Genomic DNA, 23,147 nt, shown 5'->3' with positions numbered 1-23,147 from the left:
CATTCGACATCATTTGGGAGGGTCTTAGCTTTCATATGAGCCATTTCTGAAACCAATTGAATAATTAAAATTCAGGTTATTAGTCATTGCTTCTACAAAATGGATAAGCGACAAGACTTCGGTCGGATTCATTTTACAAGACTATCTTAGATTGCAATCCAAAATACCACCTCGTGTTCCCAGCCTTTCTGGCAATGACACATCAATATCAACAATCCCAAACTGTGTAAAAATGTTTATTTTACAAAATGCTTCTGCTAATAATTTCCTAGGAACTGGTGGGATGATGATGAGTCTTTCAAGAGGTGGGTGGGCCTTCACGGTACATATTCAAATGATCAGTGCAAGGTCAAATAGGCACAGACGTGATTATAGAGAACGAAAGGCGTCTACATGAACGCCTACAGTTTGGGCATCCTGGCTGCATTGAGTCGCATGGAAACGCAGGAAGCACCGGCGGCGTAACGCATCTCCCTCAGCATGCCGCTCCACTGCTTCTTGTCGTTCTCGTACCTAAAACAGAGCCTTGTCAAATCGTGTCCTGTGCAATGCGATGCCTTTAAATGAAGACTTACTGCCAAACGTCGGTGACCTCAGTAGGCGCCACCTCTTTGTTCTCCATCTCGATCATAGCGAAGCCGCCCACAGCGTACAGGGCGCCACCAGTACTCACTAAATTGACGGAACTCCTCTCCTGGGGGAATTCTGTGAAGGGCTCCCACCTGGTGAAATTAAAATCACAGAGTAACAACAAGCAGATAACACATTGCACACCTCTCTGCAATAAGCAGATTTTATGGGGGGGGGGCAGCCCCCCCCGGTGGCCGAAAAGTGTCATGGCATGTAATTGACTTTCCTATACAGGGTGACCCAAAAAAAGGTTTACACTGCCATAATACAACTTAAATGCCATGTTTATTCATCTTAGAATTAGAATTTAATCACAAATTATACATTATTGTAAAGAACATGTACAGTACACTCTATTTTTCAATGTGTCCTCCATTAAGTGTCACAACAGCCTCCAGGCGCCTGCGGAACGCTTGACAGGTCTTCTTTATGTAAGATGCTGTCATCTTTTCCCAAGATCTAACAATGGACCTCTCCAAGGCTGCCACAGAAGTTTGTGGCTTCTTACAGGCACTGTCCTCCACAGTTGCCCATATGCTATAATCCAGGGGATTGAGATCTGGACTCTGGGGTGGCCACATATCACCTTGTCAATCAACTTTTTGGTCCGCACAGATCGGGTTTTCCAGACCCAGGTTTTCGTGAGGCTGTTCCAGTATCTTTCAGCTTCTTTTTAACTTTGTAGACTGCACATCTGGATATTCTCAGATTTGCTGCAATCTCAGTAGGTGTCAGACCGGCACGCAGCAATTCAGGTACAGCTAAAGTTTTTTTCATTTTCAGCAGAAGCACAGGAATTGTAGAGAGTGACCTTAATGAATCACTTAAGCATGACATGTTTCAATGGCTTTTAAACAAGCAGTCAACTGAGTGTAAACTTTTTTTTTGGGTCACCCTGTAAGTTGTAAAGCAATAAAACTGCAACAAAAATGAATGAAATGAACAAAAAAACATTTTTATAATGGGTCGAAATTATTTTTTGAGCACGTTAGACAGTCATTTGCTTCGCATATTGTTTTAAAATATGTATATATATATATATTTATATATTAGGGCTTTCAAAGGATTACAATTTTTAATCGAGTTAATTACAGCTTAAAAATTAATTAATCGTAATTAATCGCAATTAATCGTAATTAATCGCAATTAATCGCAATTCAAACCATCTATAAAATATGCCATTTTTTTCTGTAAATTATTGTTGGAATGGAAAGATAAGACACAAGATGGATATATATATTCAACATGCGGTACATAAGGACTGTATTTGTTTATTATAAAAATAAATCAACAAGATGGCATTAACATTATTAACATTCTGTTAAAGCGTGGATAGAAAGACTTGTAGGTCTTAAAAGATAATGTTAGTACAAGTTATAGAAATTTTATATTAAAACCCCTCTTAATGTTTTCGTTTTAATAAAATTTGTAAATTTTTCAATCAAAAAATAAACTAGTAGCCCGCCATTGTTGATGTCAATAATTACTTACACAATGCTCATGGGTGCTGAAGCCTATAAAATCAGTCGCACCCAAGCGCCAACAGAGGGCAGCACAACTCCACAAAACACAATTAACAAGTGGGCATTTCACTATACTGTCATTTAAATGTGTCTGAGCGGGGCATGTGCGTTAATTGCGTCAAATATTTTAACGTGATTATTATTATTATTTTTTTTTTTTTGAATGAAGCAACTTTTTGGGGAATTGAATGATTTAGACACAAATGTCCTAATCATAATATGGCCCAAACACAAAAAGGATTGCTTCAATCAAAGAAAACTTTTGCAATGAAAAATTAAATGTTCAAATGCAAATTTTTCAATCTCAAATATTTTTTCGCATTCAAAAACTTTTTTCTATTATTGAAATTTTTCTTTTTTTTGATTGAAGTGATTTTTCCCTTTGAAAATCTTTTTTTTTTTTTAAGCAGCTTATTTTTTGGTTGAATAATAAAGCGAAAACTGTCCTAGCCAAAATATGGCCCAAACACAAATCAACATGACTTCATTCAAAAAGTTGCTTCAACCAAAAAAAAAAAAACTTGATTTCAATCAATAGAAAAAAGAAAAAAATAATTAAAGAAAAATAAATTAAAAGAAAAATAAAAAAGATTCAACTGAGCTCCAAAGCACAATGCTGGAAAACCATTTTAAAGCAATAAAACTGGCCACTGGAGGGCAATAGCGCATTTGGTAAGACCCGCATCCCCAACTCAATGGAACGAACGGCCGGGCCGCACGGCCGGGGCGCCGGTGGAAGATGACCGAATGGACGTCCAGGATGCCAGGCGGCGGACGACTGAGCAAAACAACCGGGAGGACCCCCGGGATGCCAGGCGTTGGACGACCAAACAGAGCGACCGGGACCACCAGTGCAGCGGACGATGCCGTTGAGTCCGTGCTGCTCGCCGAGCAGAGACAGGCGGCGATGAGGGAAAAGTTTTCACCAGCTGTCGCGGCCACAACAGCGTCATCTCTCAGTTATTTATGTGTAAATAAATTGTTACTTTGCTATCAAAAGCTCTATTTGTCTTGTGTTTTATGTTATGTTGTAAAAGGAAAACATTATTCAGATGTTTGGGATGTAACAAAAGCAAAAAATAGCTGTGTTAAAGTCAAAGTTATGTTTGAAATGTATGCTTTCACAAAAAGCTCAATTTCTCTGTTTTTTCATCAGAAATTGGAAAATTGCTCATTTTCTAATGCTGATTTCCAAAGAATGGAAAAAGATATGAACTTACTTTTTTTCCTGCTGAAAGAAGAGAGTCTAATCTTTCTTTTGGTGGGTTCCATGTTTATATAGCAATAGAACAGAATTTTCTTTGGGCCTTGCAAAATCAGTCAAAATCCAGTAAAACGGCTGGGAACGAAGGGGGTTGCACCGGTGAAAATGAGTTAAGTCATGTATTTTATATATAATATATATTATAACCTTGAATATGGTATTATTATTATTATTCACGCGCGCTACTGCCCTCCAGTGGCCAGTTTTATTGCTTTAAAATGGATTTTCAGCGTTGTGCTTTGGAGCTATGTTGAATCAGAACCCAGAGCTATCTCTTGTGAAAAAAAGACATACGTCTTTGGGACACTGAAAGAATTAAAAATAGAACGTATTTATATGTTTCTGGGAGCAAATGAGTTAACATTAATTTACATATACATTAGTGCATTAATAAATAGTTATTAATGTATACCGGTACTAGTAAGTGATTGTTATTTTAAAATGAGAAACATTGCTCTGTGAGTCCTTGGGTGCTGCTAACCTAACCTTTATTCACCATTACTGAATGCTTTTTGGACCTTTATTGTAAAGTGTAGCACATACTGTATGTCCCTGAGAAATTATAAATGCTTGAGGTAACAAACCCTAACCCTAAATCCTATTCCTATATAGGCCTGTATACATTTTCAATTTGACCAAACTATTAGTTCCTGCCTGGTTATGCATTACTAATGCATTAACTCATGTTAATTAATATATTAATAAATGTTAAATAAGCAATTATTTTAATTATTGTAATGTTACCTAAACATTAGTTATTGTCTTAAAATGGATTAACTAATGCATTAACTCATGTTAATTAATATATTAATAAATGTTAGATAAGGGATTAAATGAATTATTGTCATGTTACTTAAACATGAGTTATTGTCTAAATATGCATTAACTAATATTAATTAAGGGAGCCTTATTGTAAAGTGTTACCAAATCCAGAAATAACAATGCGTGATTTTTTAAAACAATTTATTTGTGTCATACAGCTGCAAATAAGTTTTTCAACACCTGTCTATCAGCTAGAATTCTGACCCTGAAAGACTTGTTAGTTCACCCAATAAAAGCCCACCTCTACTCCATGTTTTATCCTGAATCAAATGCACTTGTTTGAGGTCGATGGAAGCATAAAGACACCTGTCCACCCAATACATTTTTTAAGACTCAAACTTACGTAACACGGTCAAAACCAAAGAGTTGTCCAAAGACACCAGAGACAAAATTGTTCACCTCCACAAGGCTGGAAAGGGCAACGGAGCGATTGCCAAGCAGCTTGGTGATAAAAGGTCCACTGTTGGAGCAATCATTAGAAAATGGAAGCTAAACATGACAGCCAATCTCAATCGGAGTGGAGCCCCATGTAAGATATCACCTCGTGGGGTCTCAATGATCCTAAGAAAGGTGAGGAATCAGCCCAGAACTACACAACAGGAGTTGGTCAATGACCTGAAAAGAGCTGGGACCACCGTTTCCAAGGATACACTAGACGTCATGGTTTGAAATCATTCATGGCACAGAAGGTTCCCCTGCTTAAACCAGCACATGTCGAGGCCCATCTTAAGTTTGCCTATGACCATTTGAATGATGCGGAGGAGTCATGGGAGCAATTTTTGTGGTCATATGAGAGTAAAATAGAACTTTTTGGTCATAGTTCCATTAACCGTGTTTGGAGGAAGAAGAATGATGAAAACTATCTCAAGAACACCATCCCTACTGTGAAGCATGGGTGTGGTAGCATCATGTTTTGGGGGTGTTTTTCTTTGCATAGGACAGGACGAGTGCACTGTATTAAAGAGAGGACGACTGGGACCCTGTATTGTGAGATTTTGGGAAACAACCTCCTTCCTTCAGTCAGAGCATTGAAGATGGGTCGTGCCAGGATCTTCCAACAACAACAACCAAGGAGTGGCTCCGTAAGAAGCATAACAAGGTCCTAGCCGGTCTCCAGACCTAAACCCAATAGAAAAGCGGAGGTCAAACTCCGTGTCTCTTAGCGACAGGCCAGAAACCTGAATGATGGGTGGGCCAAGATCCCTCTTGCAGTGTGCAGACCTGGTGAAAAACTAAAGGAAACGTTTGACCTCTGTAATTGCAAACAAAGGCTACTGTACCAAATATTAACATTCGTTTTCTCAGGTGTTCAAATACTTATTTGTATCACACAAATAAATTGTTAAAAATTCATACATTGTGATTTCTGGATTTTTCTTTTTAGATTATCTCTCTCACAGTGGACATGCAGATACGATGAAAATTTTAGACACCTACATGATGTCTAAGTGGGAGAACTTGCAAAACAGCAGGGTGCTCAAATACTGATATGATTTTTCTCCACTAGAGGGCACTCATGCCCTTTGGTCGGGTTATGTTTAATTTTTGTAGTTTGAATTCAATGATTTTTGTGTATTTTTTCCGCCCAATATGGTCATGTAATAGGTTATAGTTCCATTATAATAATAACAGGAGGTGACATTGTGCTGAGAAAAAAAATACTATTGTTTAAAAAAAACAAACAGTGTAAGCAGTTACTCACAATGTTACTCATTACTTGAGTATTCCTTTCACCGAATATTTTTTTTTGCTTGAATTTGAGTATATTTTTGTATGACTACTTTTACTATTACTTCAGTATTATTATTTTGAAGTAAGGCCACTCTGACATGAGTCAAATTTTTGGCTACTCTACCCACATCTGCTACCCACCTCTAGTTTTTGTACCAGCTAAACCAGAGTCAAAACACAATACTGGTATTGTTGCGTATTGGTACTGGTCTTGCTGGTTCAGAAACCAAAATATGCAGAATTTTTTGGCAAGAGCATACAGTAGATTAAAGTTCCTGTGACAAAAAAAACATGTTTATTTCATATTACACGCGGTATTTTATGCTCCTGAATGAAATGGACCGCTTGGATGTGTGTGGAAGCGATCGATATATTTATTCAATTTTTTAAAATCCCGCGCCATGAAAATGAGTTACTTCCAACTCGGGTTGAGGAAGAAGGCGAATGTGACGTCCACCAGGTAACCATCGCAGAAGGACTGCGGATTCAGCTGATTTTGCGGATTAATTTGTTTATTTTTTTGCATCACGCCAGCCCAATGTGCTGCAGGGTTTTGTTGCTACACCCGGGAGAGTGGTGTGAGGCTTTGGTCCACGGAACCGTCTTCTTTTACTGTTCCTCGATTTATTGCTTTCAGCCATTTGCTTCTCCTTTTCTTCTCACACGGAAGAATCAAGAACTTCAAATGCGGCTTTGAACTCTTCCTTGTGTTACAACCCGCAACACAGCAACTTTTAGTCATTCCGACGGAAAAAAAGATTGCAAAAAAGACAAAAGTTCAACGTGTTTGTACCACAATGCACGACAGAGCAACTGCTTGTGACTCGTGTTTTGCCCCCTTTTCAATATGGCGACGCTTTGTTGTGGCTGGTGACGTCATTAATGCCTGGATGTCCGACTGCGAGAATACCGTACACTCTTTTCTTCGTTCCAGAAGGCGGGGCATTGAAATGACAAAAGACGGACTAGCTCCGGTGGCATAAAATACTGTTCGGGAGATACCATACCATTTATTTAGCAATTGGGGGAAAATACTTAGATAAGAAGAATATCCAGTAAAAATATTGGAGTACAAAGATTGAAACAATTATGACATTTTGCTGCTCTCTGTTGCATATTTCTCGTTTTGAACCTTCCCCCCACAATGGGCTGAATTCTAAATCAGCTGAAATCGTTACCCTGCAGACGTCATCATCCGGCTGGGGACGCTAGAGCGCTATAATGACAGGCGGGGCTAAACGGCAGATTATAAACTAATTTCTAGTAATCTGCACTTTACCAAATTGTTGTATTTAGTCGAATTGTCTCAAAACCTGATTTCAATTCAAATAATAATGCTATTTAAGACTTTTTTTTAATCCTGTCACAGGCACTTTAATGTAACACCTACTTGTTTGTTGCAAAGTTGTAGCTTTCGCAGGAAGAGGTAAGGCCTCCTTCGTTCACTCCACCGGTCACAATGATCTTTCCATCGTGGATGACGGACCCAAACATTGCTCTGGGTGTCTTCATGCCCGCCAACTCTCTCCACTCTGACTGCTTATGGTTGTACACAAACATCTTGCTGAGAGCTTTGCTGCAGGGGACATGAAAGATAAGAGATGTTGTTGTGATTGATTGATTGATTGACATTGTCATGACTGGTCATATTTTTATAAGTCTTCATTTTGTTGTATTGCTTCATGTACATTGCTGGCCAAAAGTATTGGCACCCCAGCAATTCTGTCAGATAATGCTCAATTTCTCCCAGAAAATGATTGCAATTACAAATGCTTTGGTAGTAATATCTTCATTAATTTTGCTTGCAATGAAAAAACACAAAAGAGAATGGGAAAAAAATTAAATCAATATCATTTTACACAAAACTCCAAAGATGGGCCAGACAAAAGTATGGCACCCTCAGCCTAATACTTGGTAGCACAACCTTTAGACGAAATAACTGCAAACAACTCTTCCGAAATCCACCAATTAATTTCTTACAATGCTCTGCTGGAATTTTAGACCATTCTTCTTTGGCCATCTGCTCCTGGTCTCTGAGATTTGAAGGGTGCCTTCTCCAAACTACCATTTTCAGATCTCTCCACAGGTGTTCTATGGGATTCAGGTCTTGACTCATTGCTGGCCACTTTAGAAGTCTCCAGTGCTTTCTCTCAAACCATTATCTAGTGCTTTATGAAGTGTGTCCTGCTGGAAGACCCATGACCTGTGAGGGAGACCCAGCTTTCTCATGCTGGGCCCTACATTATGCGGCAAAATTTGTTGGTAGTTATCAGACTTCATAATGCCATACACATGGTCAAGCAGTCCAGTGCCAGAGGCAGCAAAGCAACCCCGAAACATCAGGTAACCTCCACCATGTTTGACTGTGGGGACCGTGTTCTTTTCTTTGAAGGCCTTGTTTTCCCCCCTGTCAACTCTATGTTGATGCCTTTTCCCAAAAGCTCTACTTTTGTCTCATTTGACCAGAGAACAGTCTTCCAAAACGTTTTTGGATTTCTGAATTAAGTTTTGGCAAACTCTAGCCAGGCTTTTTTCATGTCTCTGGGTCAGAAGTGGGGTCTTTCTGGGTATCCTACCATAAAGTCCCTTTTCCTTCAGATGCCGACGGATAGTACGGGTTGACACTGTTGTACCCTCGGACTGCTTGAACTTGTTTGGATGATAGTCGAGCTTCTTTATCCACCATCCGCACAATCTTTCATTGAAATCTCTCATCCATTTTTTTTCCCCGTCATCATTTCAGGAGGTTAGCCACAGTGCCATGGGCTTTACACTTATTGATGACAATGCGCATGGTAGACCAAGGAACATATCAGGTCTTTGACTTTTAGCCTTAAGAATGCCCATGCTTCCTCACAATTTTGCTTCTCAAGTCCTAGGACAGTTCTTTGGTCATCTTTCTTTTCTCCATGCTCAATGTGGTACACACAAGAACACAGGGCAGGGGTTGAGTCAGCTTTAATCCATTTTAACTGGCGGCAAGTGTGATTTAGTTATTGCCACCACCTGTTATGTGCCACAGGTAAATAACAGGTGCTGTTAATTACACAAATTAGAGAGGCATCTCATGTTATTTGAAAGGGCTCCAATTTTTTTGTCCGGAGTTTTGCGTAAAATGATAATGATTTTTTTGGTTCATGTTCATTATATTTGGTTCATGTTCCAAGAACAAGAACCAAGCAGGGTTAGGCAGCATTTAGTTATTATGCTCCTCACCTCTGGAACAAGTTACCTGAACGTCTGAAGTATGCTCAAACTGTTAGCTCTTTTAAATCAGGGCTAAAAACGCTTTTGTTTAGCACTGCATATCCATAACTGGCTATATATTTCAATCTACCTGCTTTCTATTCCTCTTGTGCTTATCTCGATTGCTGATTTCAATTATTATTATTAGTAGTAGTTTTTGTTTTATTTTTATTTCTGTTTTATTTTTATTTATTTATTTTTATTCTATTTGTGAGTAAATGCGATCTTTTGTCTTGGTTTTTACTAGTGTTGCACGATACCATTTTTTGGCCCCGATACCGATACCTGGCTGTGCAGTATCGGCCGATACCGATACCATACCGATACCACCCCGTTTATATATACAGTATATATATATATTTTTTTTTCTTAATTTTTTTTTTTTTTTTCCCAAAGAGCTACATAATTGGATGTGAAATCATTGCTATCAAGGCTTTGTCAGGCTGTTGCTTACCTTTGCAAAATAGGAAAAAGTACACTAAACCCTAGTAGACAATAGTTGAATAAACCTTTGGCTCTCAGAGGCCAAAATAGTGCTAAATTTGGGAAATTAATAAAACATGTATAATACTAGCCCAACAGTAAGAAAGTAAAAATACATTCATAATAATAAACTCTGAATGAACTGAATAAACTTTTTTAAACCTCTCGAAGTCCAAACAGTGCAACTTTCATGAAATTATTGTCACATTCTGCTGCTGGTTAGATTGTGTTTTGTTGCTGGGCGTGGGGGCGTGGCACTTGAATCCAATGCAGGCTCATCAACGCAGCATTTAAGCACAGGTGATCTCAGAGAAGGCTGCCGAGATATTTGCCTTGCTGATCGCTATTTGACATCTGGCACAATAATCTCGCTACATTTGCTTGTTATGCCCCTGCATTGGGTTTTTCTGTTAGTGTGCTGCTCTCGTTTGTAACCGCTGCCTATCGTCTTAGTTTGTCCGTCGACCTGCTGTCACGGACTCCTTTTGTTATTTCTACTATCCCGCGATCGCGTGTTATTTTTTGTTTGCAATCATTAAACCCTTTTATGTATCCCCCGCTTGTTGTCTGCTTCGAGGTTCAACCTTGTTTCCGCATTTGCGGACGCTAACAATTATAAGTAATAATAATTGACCACAGCATCCCGTCTCTCCTTTTTTTCGGGAGGTGGGAGTCCCTTATTTCTATTTCTGAAAGGTGGCAACAATACTTTGGAAACACTTCCCAAATTACTGCGGCATTTCTTTCAGTAAAAGACGATAAAAGTAAAGTAGACGAAGTGAACTGACCAGAGATTGTTGCTCCGGTCCAGCGGCCTTCTTCCTCTGGATAGCAGTCCTGCTCTTGCAGGCTCAAAGTCGTTGTGTTCGTTCATGTTTCGTCTTCAAATGTTTTATCAAGTTCGAGGTATTGAAACTGGCCGATTTAACTCCACATCTCCAAACTTTCAGGCCGCAAATCTTGCATGCAGCCATTGATTTTAATCGACGGGATTTCTATTTGGAAATATTTCCTGACCGCCACCATATTTCCTGGTTTGTTTTTCATCCATATGAAAAAGCCCCCTTTTGATTGGTCAGGAGTGGCTATTGGCCCACTCTCATTGGTCTGGAGCAGGCCAATAGCGATAGCTGCTTGGTCTTCACGTGTCATCACACAACACAGAGACAGAGTGTAGTGAGCGCCAGGAGGAGAAAAAGGCTGTGGTCAAATGTAATAATAATGGACCGGTAAATGGTATCGGCGCCGTCTTTGTTGGTACTCGCCGATACCGATACCACCATTTCGGGCCGGATCGGCGCCCCCTGCCGATACTAGTATCGGTATCGGTGCATCTTTAGTTTTTACGTTGTATTGATTTAAATGTGATTTTAATGATCTTCATGTGATGTAAAGCACTTTGAATTGCCTTGTGTTGAATTGTGCTATATAGATAAATTTGCCTTGCCTTGCCTTTTTTTTTTTTTTTTGCCCATTCTCTTTTGTGTTTTTTCATTGCAAGCAAAATAAATGACGATATTAATACCAAAGCATTTGTAATTGCAATCATTTTCTTGGAGAAACTGAGCGTTATCTGACAGAAGTGCAGGGGTGACAATACTTTTAGCCAGAAATGTATGTATTTAACCCTTTATTCTTGTAAAATAAAGTAGTAATGTGCTTTATAATCCGATGCGATTTATAGGCATGAACATATGGCTGCCACTGACGGTGATGGACGTCCAATCAGTTATTTTATTCTTGGAGAAGAAGTCAGTAAATGATCCTGTTTCAGTGCCATTGACGTCAATTGCTGATTGATTTAAGATTTAAATATAATTTAAACCCAGCCTTCCCCTTTTCATATGTGCATTTTGCTTTCATTTTAAAAGACCACTAATTACTAGTTTCTGTTACCATGAAGCAGTATAGCTTGCGTGCATGAAGCACCCTTGTCAAATTTAACACGTACACATTGCGATAGCTGCTTCACACATAAAGTGTATCTATATTTTTCAGCTGGAAGTGACACCTGCTTATCACTTGCTGTGCTTGACCGAAAGCTCAATACGTAGATAGCGAGGCAGCAGAAAAACACTTCCATGCAAGGCTCTGTTTATCTGATGAATTTCAGTTGCATTTAGTGCTGCAGAAAGAATCATACTACTGTATAGCAGTCTGCCAGGATTATATCCTCAACTAAATTAAGCAAGAGGTCCACTAACTCGATCAGCAAAGGTGCCCAGGGTCCGAAAAATTTTACAGTGCCTTGCAAAAGTATTCGTCCCCCTTGAACCTTGCAACCTTTCGCCACATTTCAGGCTTCAAACATAAAGATATAAAATTTTAATTTTTTGTCAAGAATCAACAACAAGTGGGACACAATCATGAAGTGGAACAAAATTTATTGGATGATTTAAACTTTTTTAACAAATAAAAAACTGAAAAGTGGGGCGTGCAATATTATTCGGCCCCCTTGCGTTAATACTTTGTAGCGCCACCTTTTGCTCCAATTACAGCTGCAAGTCGCTTGGGGTATGTTTCCATCAGTTTTGCACATCGAGAGACAGACATTCTTGCCCATTTTTCCTTGCAAAACAGCTCGAGGTCAGTGAGGTTGGATGGAGAGTGTTTGTGAACAGCAGTCTTCAGCTCTTTCCACAGATTCTCGATTGGATTCAGGTCTGGACTTTGACTTGGTCATTCTAACACCTGGATACGTTTATTTTTGAACCATTCCATTGTAGATTTGGCTTTATGTTTTGGATCATTGTCCTGTTGGAAGATAAATCTCCGTCCCAGTCTCAGGTCTTGTGCAGATACCAACATGTTTTCTTCCAGAATGTTCCTGTATTTGGCTGCATCCATCTTCCCGTCAATTTTAACCATCTTCCCTGTCCCTGCTGAAGAAAAGCAGGCCCAAACCATGATGCTGCCACCACCATGTTTGACAGTGGGGATGGTGTGTTCAGGGTGACGAGCTGTGTTGCTTTAATGCCAAACATATCGTTTTGCATTGTGGCCAAAAAGTTCCATTTTGGTTTCATCTGACCAGAGCACCTTCTTCCACATGTTTGGTGTGTCTCCCAGGTGGCTTGTGGCAAACTTTAAACGAGACTTTTTATGGATATCTTTGAGAAATGGCTTTCTTCTTGCCACTCTTCCATAAAGGCCAGATTTGTGCAGTGTACGACTGATTGTTGTCCTATGGAAAGACTCTCCCACCTCAGCTGTAGATCTCTGCAGTTCATCCAGAGTGATCATGGGCCTCTTGGCTGCATCTCTGATCAGTTTTCTCCTTGTTTGAAAAGAAAGTTTGGAAGGACGGCCGGGTCTTGGTAGATTTGCAGTGGTCTGATGCTCCTTCCATTTCAATATGATGGCTTGCACAGTGCTCCTTGAGATGTTTAAAGCTTGGGAAATCTTTTTGTATCCAAATCCGGCTTTAAACCTCTCCACAACAGTATCTCGGACCTGCCTGGTGTGTTCCTTGGTTTTCATAATGCTTTCTGCACTTTAAACAGAACCCTGAGACTATCACAGAGCAGGTGAGATACGGAGACTTGATTACACACAGGTGGATTCTATTTATCATCATCGGTCATTTAGGACAACATTGGATCATTCAGAGATCCTCACTGAACTTCTGGAGTGAGTTTGCTGCACTGAAAGTAAAGGGGGCCGAATAATATGGCACGCCCCACTTTTCAGTTTTTTATTTGTTAAAACAGTTTAAATTATCCAATAAATGTTGTTCCACTTCACGATTGTGTCCCACTTGTTGTTGATTCTTGACAAATAAAATTAAATTTCATATCTTTATGTTTGAAGCCTGAAATGTGGCGAAAGGTTGCAAGATTCAAGGGGGCCGAATACTTTTGCAAGGCACTGTATATTTAAAATAAAGTCTGTATTTTCATTCAGCTGAACACATACGGACAAATGAGCAATGATACTATTACCTTATTCTGTCAACAGATTTTGCTGAACATTTCTTGATTAAAATATTTTAGCGCTGTCAAATTTATCGCGTTAACGGGCGGTAATTAATTTTTTTCGTTAATCATGTTAAAAAAGGCAGAGAAATGTGAGTGGACACAGGCGTTCATTGGACCGCGCCTTTTATTGGCTTATGCTTTGGCAATTCTTTCACAACAAATATAAGTATTATGGCGAACAACGTGGGAAGAATGATAGGAGTCGATATCTTTCACGCTTAATTGAACCATTTGCAGCCACCAGTGACAGTCATGGTTGCCCAACTTCCCATCATGCATTTGGGCAGAACAGTTAAGTTGCTACAGAAACTTTAGTGAAAGCACAACAAAAATAATATTCCTATCTCTCACAGGAGACCATCTTTTTCTTAACACGCTTAATTGAACACAACGCAGAACATACTGTATACCATTTGCAGCCATCAGTGACAGTCATGATTGCCCAACTTCCCATCGTGCATTTGGGCGGAACAGTTAAGTCGCTGCAGTATCATTTAGTGAAAGCATAACAAAAATAATATTCCTATCTCTCAAAAAAATAATGTTCACAAAAAGAAAAGCGCTCAATGCAAAGAGAACTGACATTCCCAATCAAAATAGCTATGCAAAATACACATAAAACTTACTCAGATTTTGCCTTAGAGGTGGGAATCTTTGGGCACCTAACGCTTCGATTACGATTACGATTCAGAGACTCCGATGCGATTATAAATTGATTATTGATGCCCCCCTTCCCCCATTAAAAAAAAAAAAAAAAAATTATGTTTTGTATATTTGTTCCAAAATTGTTCAAAAATCCTCTCAGGCTAAATAAACCAAACTAATATTTTAGTATCAAGTTACCAGTTAAAAACAGTAAATAAAATACTCAAGTCCCCATTCTGTAACAGCAGCTTTAAACTACATTCAAGTAATTTAATGTTGTGAATCAACCGTTAAAGTTGTTAAAACTGCGCCCGTTATTCCATAATTTCCCTCATGTCTACTTTCGACATGTGAAGGTTTTAAAACTGTTTCATCATTTAAAGATAGATTCAAGTCAAGATTTTGCCGATTTAGGGGTATTTTAGATAAAAAGTAATTAGGTTCTCTACAACAGAGCCTTCGAGAGAAGTCTACTGCTTTAAGATGGCGCCTGTTTACTGGCGCGGGAGAGTCTGTCATTTCACATCTAGTCTAGATATATGTGATATCTACTATAGCCGTATGTTGCCGTATGTTTGTAGCAACTAGCAAATGGCCGCTGTTTGTAGCGCCTGACGGCCGCAGTCAGTTATTGTTGTTTTTTTTTACCTAGCGGCATTAGCTGCACATGATATTTACTCTCGGTCCGTTCCTCATTTCGTCCCGAAGACCACGCTGACTGTGTTTTATTTCCGCTTTACCTGATATAATTCAATAATCGGAATTTGAGTGTTTGTGAATCGTTCTCGAATCTTCCACGGCCGAATCGCGAATAATCTAAGAATCGGAAATTTTGCACGCCTCTACTTTGCCTTGGCTAGATCTCTAATTAATTTAAAACTCGCCATTGATGCCTTTGGTGTATTTCAATCATTACCTTACGTAGTTAAGGACACTGTGGAAGAACAGCAGGTAGCCCATGTGACGTCCCGCTCGGCGACGTCAACAATGGTGAGTTATTACCGTATTGGCCCTAATATAAGACGGCGTTTTTTGCATTGAAATAAGACTGAAAAAGTGGGGGTTGTCTTATTTTCGCGGTCTAGACATTATACCCATTCACGACACTAGATGGCGCCAGATATCATTGAAGCAATGTTCTGTCATGAGAGATCTCATCTACTCTCAAGTTTAACCAGTTCGCATTATTTTATTGCAATGTTTTTCCTTATTCAGATTTGTTTCAAGACTACAATTACAATTATACTTCACTTTGATGGTTAATGCAGTTATTGCAATTTTGTTGTTTTATCACAATAGATTGGTTTATTTACATTTCAAAAACCAGAAGACATTCATTTATGAATGTGATTGCACTTTAGTTCGAATATTTAAATGTTCAGATATTAAGATTTGAATGAGGCAAAATAGAATGCTTTTTCTGTCAAATATATTGTTATAATCATTTGTTTCAGGTGTACTGTAATTATTTTCTGTATAAAATTAATTTGGTGTTCAAGAAGTCTTTTTTCAAACTTGAGTCTTGAAAAAGAGGGGGTCGTCTTATAATCAGGGCGGTCTTATATTCGGGCCAATATGGTAGTTTATTTTTTGATTGACAGTTTTACAAATTTTTTTAATACAAAATTAATTAATTACAAAAATTAATACAAAAGAACTACTAGTCTTTCTATCTGTGGATCCCTTTAACAGAAAGAATGTTAATAATGTTAATGCCATCTTGTGGATTTATTGTTATAATAAACAAATACAGAATTAATGTAGAGTATATAGAATGTTTATGTCCGTCTTGTGTCTTATCTTTCCATTCCAACAATAATTTACAGAAAAATATGGCATATTTTAGAGATGGTTTGAATTGTGATTAGTTACGATTAATTAATTTTTAAGCTGTAAATAACTCGATAAAAAATTTTAATCGTTTGACAGCCCTAGTTATTATCTATTGTTTCTATAAAATGGATACGTGACAAGACTTTTGTCAGGGACTGTATATTATTTTTGAAGTAACACTACTCTTTCAATTGAAAATTTTAATCGTTTGACAGCCCTAAAATATTAATTTGTTTTGTGAAAATATTCACATCCTGATGAAATAATTGGGTAGCTCAAGATAGGATACGATTTGTGATGGTTCTTAATTGGACTAAGTTTATCACTAGTGGACGTCCAATCCTTTTGAACTGGGAGGGTGGACGTCTATGGCTGTGGCAGCCAATGCCAGGCCATGAGTTCATTTTGGGGCATTTACAGGTCACTTCCCCTTGTTGGAATAAAATAAAATTGCGTCTGATTTTGTTTGGTTGTAAGGTTTCGGCGTAATTTGTACAAGTGAGCACTGATTTTTAAATGCTTACGCCGTACGTTCAAAATCTGTACTTTTTCGTGCATTAGGGTTTTTTTTCTCCGTTCGGATTTTGTCACCGTTTCGGCTACGAGACAATGTGCGTTACTATGCGTTACGTTGGTTGAATGATGCGAGATTCGGCGGCGTTGGTAAACAGCCGCCATTTTAAAGCAGTAGACTTTTCAGAAAGGCTCTGTTGTAGTGAACCTTCCTAGCTAATCTAAGTAACTTTTTATCTAAAATACTCCTAAATCAGCAAAATCTTGACTTGAATCTATCTTTAAATGATGAAACAGTTTTAAAAGTTTCATATGTCGAAAGTAGACAGAAGCGAACTAATGCAAAAATGGGAGCAATTTTAACAACTTTAGCGGTTGATTCACAACATTTAATGACTTCCGAACATAGCAAAGGTTACTATGTTTTTTGGCATTGTTTTATTTTGTTTTTTGAAAAAAAGGTTAGGTTTAGGGTTATAACTGTTGTAACTGCTATTAATTACTTTTTAAAAGTAAGATTAACAACACTGGTCATAAAGTCTGCGGAATGAAAAGTGACGAAAGCGGAGATTTTATTCTGCTAATTTGCCCGCAACTATTGCTGATCACTTCTCAGAATTAGCAAAAGAAATGTTCCCGGACTCAAAGATTGCATCGGTAAGTTCATTTTATCAATTGACCTTTTTAATTTATAATTGGACACACTAACGAACCACTTTCAAGTCAAACTGAATTGCAAGCTGAAGTGCAGCTATCAAAAGACATGATAGAAATTGCCAAAAGTGCTAGATACAATTACAACAAAAGTCACTGTTAAATTTTGATGGAGCTAAAGATATCGATTGTTCTTTGATTGCACCAGGTTATAAGTTACAATATTACCAATAAATTCATATTAGTTTAAAAATTGAGTTTTATTTTTGTTTCATATTGCACGCTATATACGACGATGTAAGATTAGTCACCAATTTGTAAGGGCATACGTCACTATTTGTAAGATTGACAATGGCCTCGGGTTGACAGGTATGCATGTGTATAATTAATTACATAATTAATGTGTATAGCCTTAATCGTATGATAACACTTTGATTTAAATGTACTCAATATTCTATTAATCAGCATTAACTGACATCCACTCAGCAGAACGTACCGAACAGTCACATGCATGTAAACGTTGTCCTCTTGAGATGACTTCATATTTTCATACTTTAAGGGTTTTACTTCCTTTGCAATGCGTCAGGAATTTATCACCCAGAGTCCAGGTACAATAAATCGTTAAGATCAGCAAAGTAATAGCTATAGACTTCACTATCAGTTGACGGGAAACTTAAGATTCAAATATTTTCAAAACCAAAGCCGCTAGCGAGCTAAAACCAAAACAGGCACCTCCCTTAGGCATATATGAGTCTCCAGGAGCAACGGCATAATTTTGTTTTAAAGATGTACCCTAATAAAATCACGATTAATTATTTTTTATATCAGTATAAGAAAACTTTAAATGTCTATAAAATTCTCAGATTTTACGCTAGATGTACAAAAATCAGGAAATGCAGCGATAATCACCTATAGGTTCAGTATCAATAACAATATTTAACTTATCATATAAGTTTTTGCCCGAAATAGCAACTTATTTTTTATTTATGTATTGCAATTATGACAGTTTTCAATAGCTAATAAATCACTCGATTTTCCCATCAGTAACATAATACTTGAGGAAAGCATGCAGAATCATCTTATTTTTAATTTAGAAAAAAAAAAGCAAATTTTGCATCATTTTATATATAATATATAATAATTCCGATGTCATTATTGCCTCAACACGTCTTGCCGGCTGTCTGGCCCTCGTCATTTTTAGATTAAAAAGCCGATTTTTTTTTTTCATATGGACACAGAAATGTCTAAATTACAAATTTTTTGCCTATAAAACGGGCAGTTTGCCGAAAATTACCAGCTTATTTGAATGTAAAGTTACGCTATTGTGTATGGATACAAAATCCAACATGGTGGCCATTGCCAAACAAAGAGCTTTTTAAGTTGAAAATTGTTGTAAATAAATGCGTAAATCTCAGAATTTTTTCTTGGTTAAAAGCAAAAAAAAAAACAAACAAAAAAACGGGCAGCTATCATTCATTTCACGTAAATATTTCAAGCTAAAGTTACGCTAATTTTTTTTCTATTCATTTAATTATTTTCACGTTTCAAAGTGCTTGCATGGTGCTATTTTATACAATAATTACCTTGACTCCTCGACTAAATCACTCTTGAGACATTTGCCTGCTTGTATGCACTAAAACTTTCATCCTGTTTCCACCTAAATCTGGCGTTAGAACGCAGCGTGAGTTTGAGTTTATAACAGTGAAAACTGTCACGACGCTCATCCTGGTCGGCCCCTACGAGAAGCCGTGGCGCAATGTCTGTAAGAGCTGTCTCATCAACTGATAGTGAACTCTATGCAACAGGTCACGACGCCTCCAGACGGGACCCAGGAAATGGGAACTGCCCCAATGGCAGGTGACAGTGTGCCGGATACGGCGTCAGCTCGCCAGATTCACATATCACACTCGCTGAATGTCAGTTCGCCAGATACGGCCGGGATTATTAATCTGACAGTCCAGATGATAGGGTACGCACTGTTGTGGGGCGGACTGTGCAGACCGGACGCGCTCAAAATCTGAAATTCAACGGTCGACGTGTAATGTCACAACATTGTGAACCCTTAAAGCGGGCATCCGCGCTGCGACACTAAAAGGAGAACACGCAGGGGTCAGGACACAGCATCTCGGCGGCCAGCAAATTTTTATCGTCAGTGCTTTATTCAAAGTCATCATGGCGTTTTTAAGTCACTGCTTGAATGTTAAACAAGTTATTTAATGGAGCGTTAATAAATATTCAGGTGATCTGCCATGTATCCAAGTTTAGTCATTGAAAGTTAGTTGCAGAACAACATATGGAGGGAGAAGGTATTTACTATGTATTGCTATAAATGTTTCAATGTTGGAATACTGTCCTCCTTGTGTTTGTGTTTATGTTTGTGTATGTGTGTCACTGCCTTGATTGTAAGATTAGACAGATGAGTGAATCTGGGTCCAGGGGACAGTTATCATTGTCAGCAGCTCACTTACACCAGTCCTTGGCCTCACATCATCGTCAGATTAACAACTCAACTACACGAGTTTAAGACTCCAGCTTTCAGCTAACAAAGAATCTTGTAATCCTGATACAGAGTTCATTTTTGTTTTTGTTCTTTTACGCTAGATCCTGTACGGCTTGCCTGCCAAAACTTCTGCCTGCCCGTTGCAGCTTTTTAAGCTTCTGTTTACAGTGCAGTCAATTTTATTGCTTGTTTTCTGCACAGAGTTAAATAAAATTGAGCAGTCAATTAATTTTCCTGTTCTTTCTTTGAATATTGACTCAGATCTTTGTATGTATGTATGTATTAGAGGTGGGAATCTTTGGGCACCTAACGATTCGATTACGGTTCAGAGGCTACGATTCGATTATAAATCGATTATTGATGACCGCCCCCCGCTATTAGCTGCTTTTAATTTTTTGTACATTAGTTACAAAAACTGTAACAAACAAACAAAAAAAAGCCTCGCAGGCTTAAATGAACGACTGTTTCAGTATCAAGTTAACAGTTAAAAACAATAAATAATATACTCAAATCCCCATTCTGTATCAGCAGCTTTAAACTACATTCAATTAATTTAATGTTGTGAATCAACCGTAAAAGTTAAAATTGCTCCCGTTATTCCATAATTTCCCTTTTGTCTAATTTCGACATGTGAAAGTTTTAAAACTATTTTAAAGATAGATTCAAGTAATTTTTTTACCTATTTAGTATTTTAGATAAAAAGTTAATTAGGTTCGCTTGGAAGGTTCGCTACAACAGCCTTGCAGGGAAGTCTACTGCTTTAAGATGGCGGCCGTTTACTAACACCCGCATCTAGCTTTCTGTACATGTGCTGCTAACGCCACTGAGTCTATATTGCATCTAGTCCTATATAAATATGATATCTACGGTAACATTATGTGGACGTACTTTGTAGCAGCTGTCGGCAGCAATCAGGTATGTTTTTTTTTTTTTTTTTAATCTCACGGCATGAGTTGAGCTAGAGCCGTGAGTTGTGCATTGGCATTACCCGATGGGCCGGGTAATGACAAGCATGATGTTTAGCTACTCTCGCTCCGTTCCTCATTGCGTCCCGAAGACCGCGCGGCGTGCTGAGTGTGTTTTACTTCCGCTTTACTTGACATATTTCAATAATCGGAATTTGGATGTTTGTGAATCGTTCTCGAATCTTCCACGACCGAATCGCGAATAATCTAAGAATCGGAAATTTCGCACACCTCTAGTATGTTTGTATGTATGTATTTATATTAATATACATATTACATTTTACAAAGTAAATTTTACAAAAGTAATACTTCTGTGCTTTTACTTAAGTACATTTTTTTCTTTGATGCCTGACCTTTTACTGAATTTTTTGAACCTGTATTTGTACTTTTACTTAAGTAAAAAAAAGTGACTACTTCATCCACCACTGTGCACTTGTAAGCTATTTGTTAGGGACTGCATTATTACCTATGTTGCAACGTGTTGCATGCTCATACTGTCGTTTCTGTTCACTTATTTTCCGTTTTCTCTTTGCTGATCCTGACCAGTAGTTTTGTGACTTGTTTCATAATGCCGTTTGATGTTGGCCCTTTTAAAAAGGGCAGCAGGGTCCGTGCATATAAGGCACACTGGCCTTGGAAAACTCACTGCGAGCAAAATAAAAGCATAACCTTCACTCATCTAAGAGGGCACAGTTTGCAGAGTACACTTTTCTTATTCAAGGCAAAGCCATTATTCAGTCAAGTTTCTCACTGCACGTACCACTAATACAACAGCACAACAGTTATGACCGTCACCCAATGTTGCTCCTGATAAAATGTCAAACAAAAGCGATTGCTACAGGACTGCGAGGGAAGCTCATCTTACCCCAATATGTCAAAACGTAAGTGGTCAAATGTATACTGTTGTGTGTATATGTCATTGACGAAATGCGTGCAACGACTTTTGTTCAGAATTAACTAGTAACGATGCGGCTTGCTTTCCATTCTTTTGCGGAGCTTCACAGTCCTTTGAACAGTTTGGACACTGTCCGTCTCCATTCAAACAGCAAAGTGAAAATGACCGTCGCCATTTTGTTTTACCACAAATTTTGAACAGTCATAACTTGGCAGACATACAACATATCCGCGCCAAACTTCTCATTTTACTTATACCTGTCTTCTTTTCAGGTTGGTCATTGTAGTTTCAAAACCTTTTGTCATTTACATTTTAAGGTTCATGTCCATATGTCTCTGTCTGTTGCCATGACGACCCTTTGTTCACCATTAAAAGGAAGTAGATTTTTTGAGGGGCTTAGTCAGCTTATATAGCCACGGAATTTGACACACTTGATCAAATTGGCCCAATTAGAAGATTAATTTTTGTTTTGAATAAGGGCGTGGCTGCACAGCTCAGTAGCGCCTCCTTTTTTTTTTTTAAAGTACTGTCTCCAATTGGGGTTTTTCTCCTAGTTGTGTGAATTTATTTCAAATTTTTAAATAAGGTGAGTTTCGAGCATGTTCGGTTCTCATTGGTTGATTAGAGGGGGACAATCTGTCACCACCCTAACCTGCATGCATCCGAGTTTGCGTGACGTCTGAGTTCCGCCAAACTGCGATGGCCCGTTCAATCATGCTTGCAGGCCTAGTTCTTATTGTTATTTATCATTTTTTTCATGTCATCTTGTCATAAAATGTGCACCTTCCTCTGTCCAATAGCCCATAGCAAAAATTTGCTACTTATCTGTTGCTTAATCTCGTCTCGTGAGACGAATTTGATCATCTCAAATTTATCTCATTCTCTGCTTATTTGTTTCTGAGTTTGTGCTCCTAAGGGTAGCAAGTGATGAGTCAAATTGAGCAAAGACATCATTGAGACAAAGGAGGTTGATTTGAGAAAGCCAGGTTTGAGCAATATTTGAGAAGAGAAAAACTCTTAATTAAAAATGGAGTTAGACTTGTACAGCACCGTTCGGGCACTCAAAGCACTTTGACACTATAATCCTCATCTACCTGCTGGTGACGCAACAACGTGGGGTTCAGTGTCTTGCTCAAGGATACTTAGATGAATTCATCAGGACAGAGAGTTGAACTCACAACCTCTGGGTTGGGGAACGACTTCTCTACCACTGAGCCACACACGGGCTCAGATGCACTGTGGTCGATGTGACGTGGCACATAAATGGAAAGCAACTTTAGAAACAGCGTGTAGCAGCGATGAAGAAAATGTATTATATTTTTGTTCATTTAATAATTTATATTTCTTTCATATTCCAAAAAAACCCCCCTTCCAAATTGCAGACATGTTGCCTGTGAGCCAGTAGTTTTAGCGAGACTTTGTCAGCCAGCGTGTTGCCTGTTTTGATGATGTCATCAAAAAGAGGA

At 38.3% G+C, this 23,147-nt stretch overlaps 1 protein-coding gene across 1 annotated transcript in view; it reads right to left on the bottom strand.

Annotated features, from left to right (window-relative positions):
• Nucleotides 1-218: 218 nt before the first annotated feature.
• The window catches only part of LOC130909972 (kelch-like protein 41b), a 37,929-nt gene continuing 15,000 nt past the window's right edge, over nt 219-23,147 (bottom strand). Inside the window, exons 4-6 of the mRNA XM_057826950.1 lie at nt 7,361-7,546; nt 576-722; nt 219-513 (exon numbers count right to left, since the gene is read on the bottom strand). Coding sequence (XP_057682933.1) covers nt 402-513; nt 576-722; nt 7,361-7,546 — 445 coding nt within the window. The 3' untranslated portion in view covers nt 219-401. The remainder of the gene's footprint in view (nt 514-575; nt 723-7,360; nt 7,547-23,147) is intronic.

Source organism: Corythoichthys intestinalis, chromosome 2 (assembly GCF_030265065.1).
Source record: "Corythoichthys intestinalis isolate RoL2023-P3 chromosome 2, ASM3026506v1, whole genome shotgun sequence".
NCBI classification, from domain to species: Eukaryota; Metazoa; Chordata; class Actinopteri; order Syngnathiformes; family Syngnathidae; genus Corythoichthys; species Corythoichthys intestinalis.
This window is presented reverse-complemented; position numbering and strand designations above follow the sequence as displayed.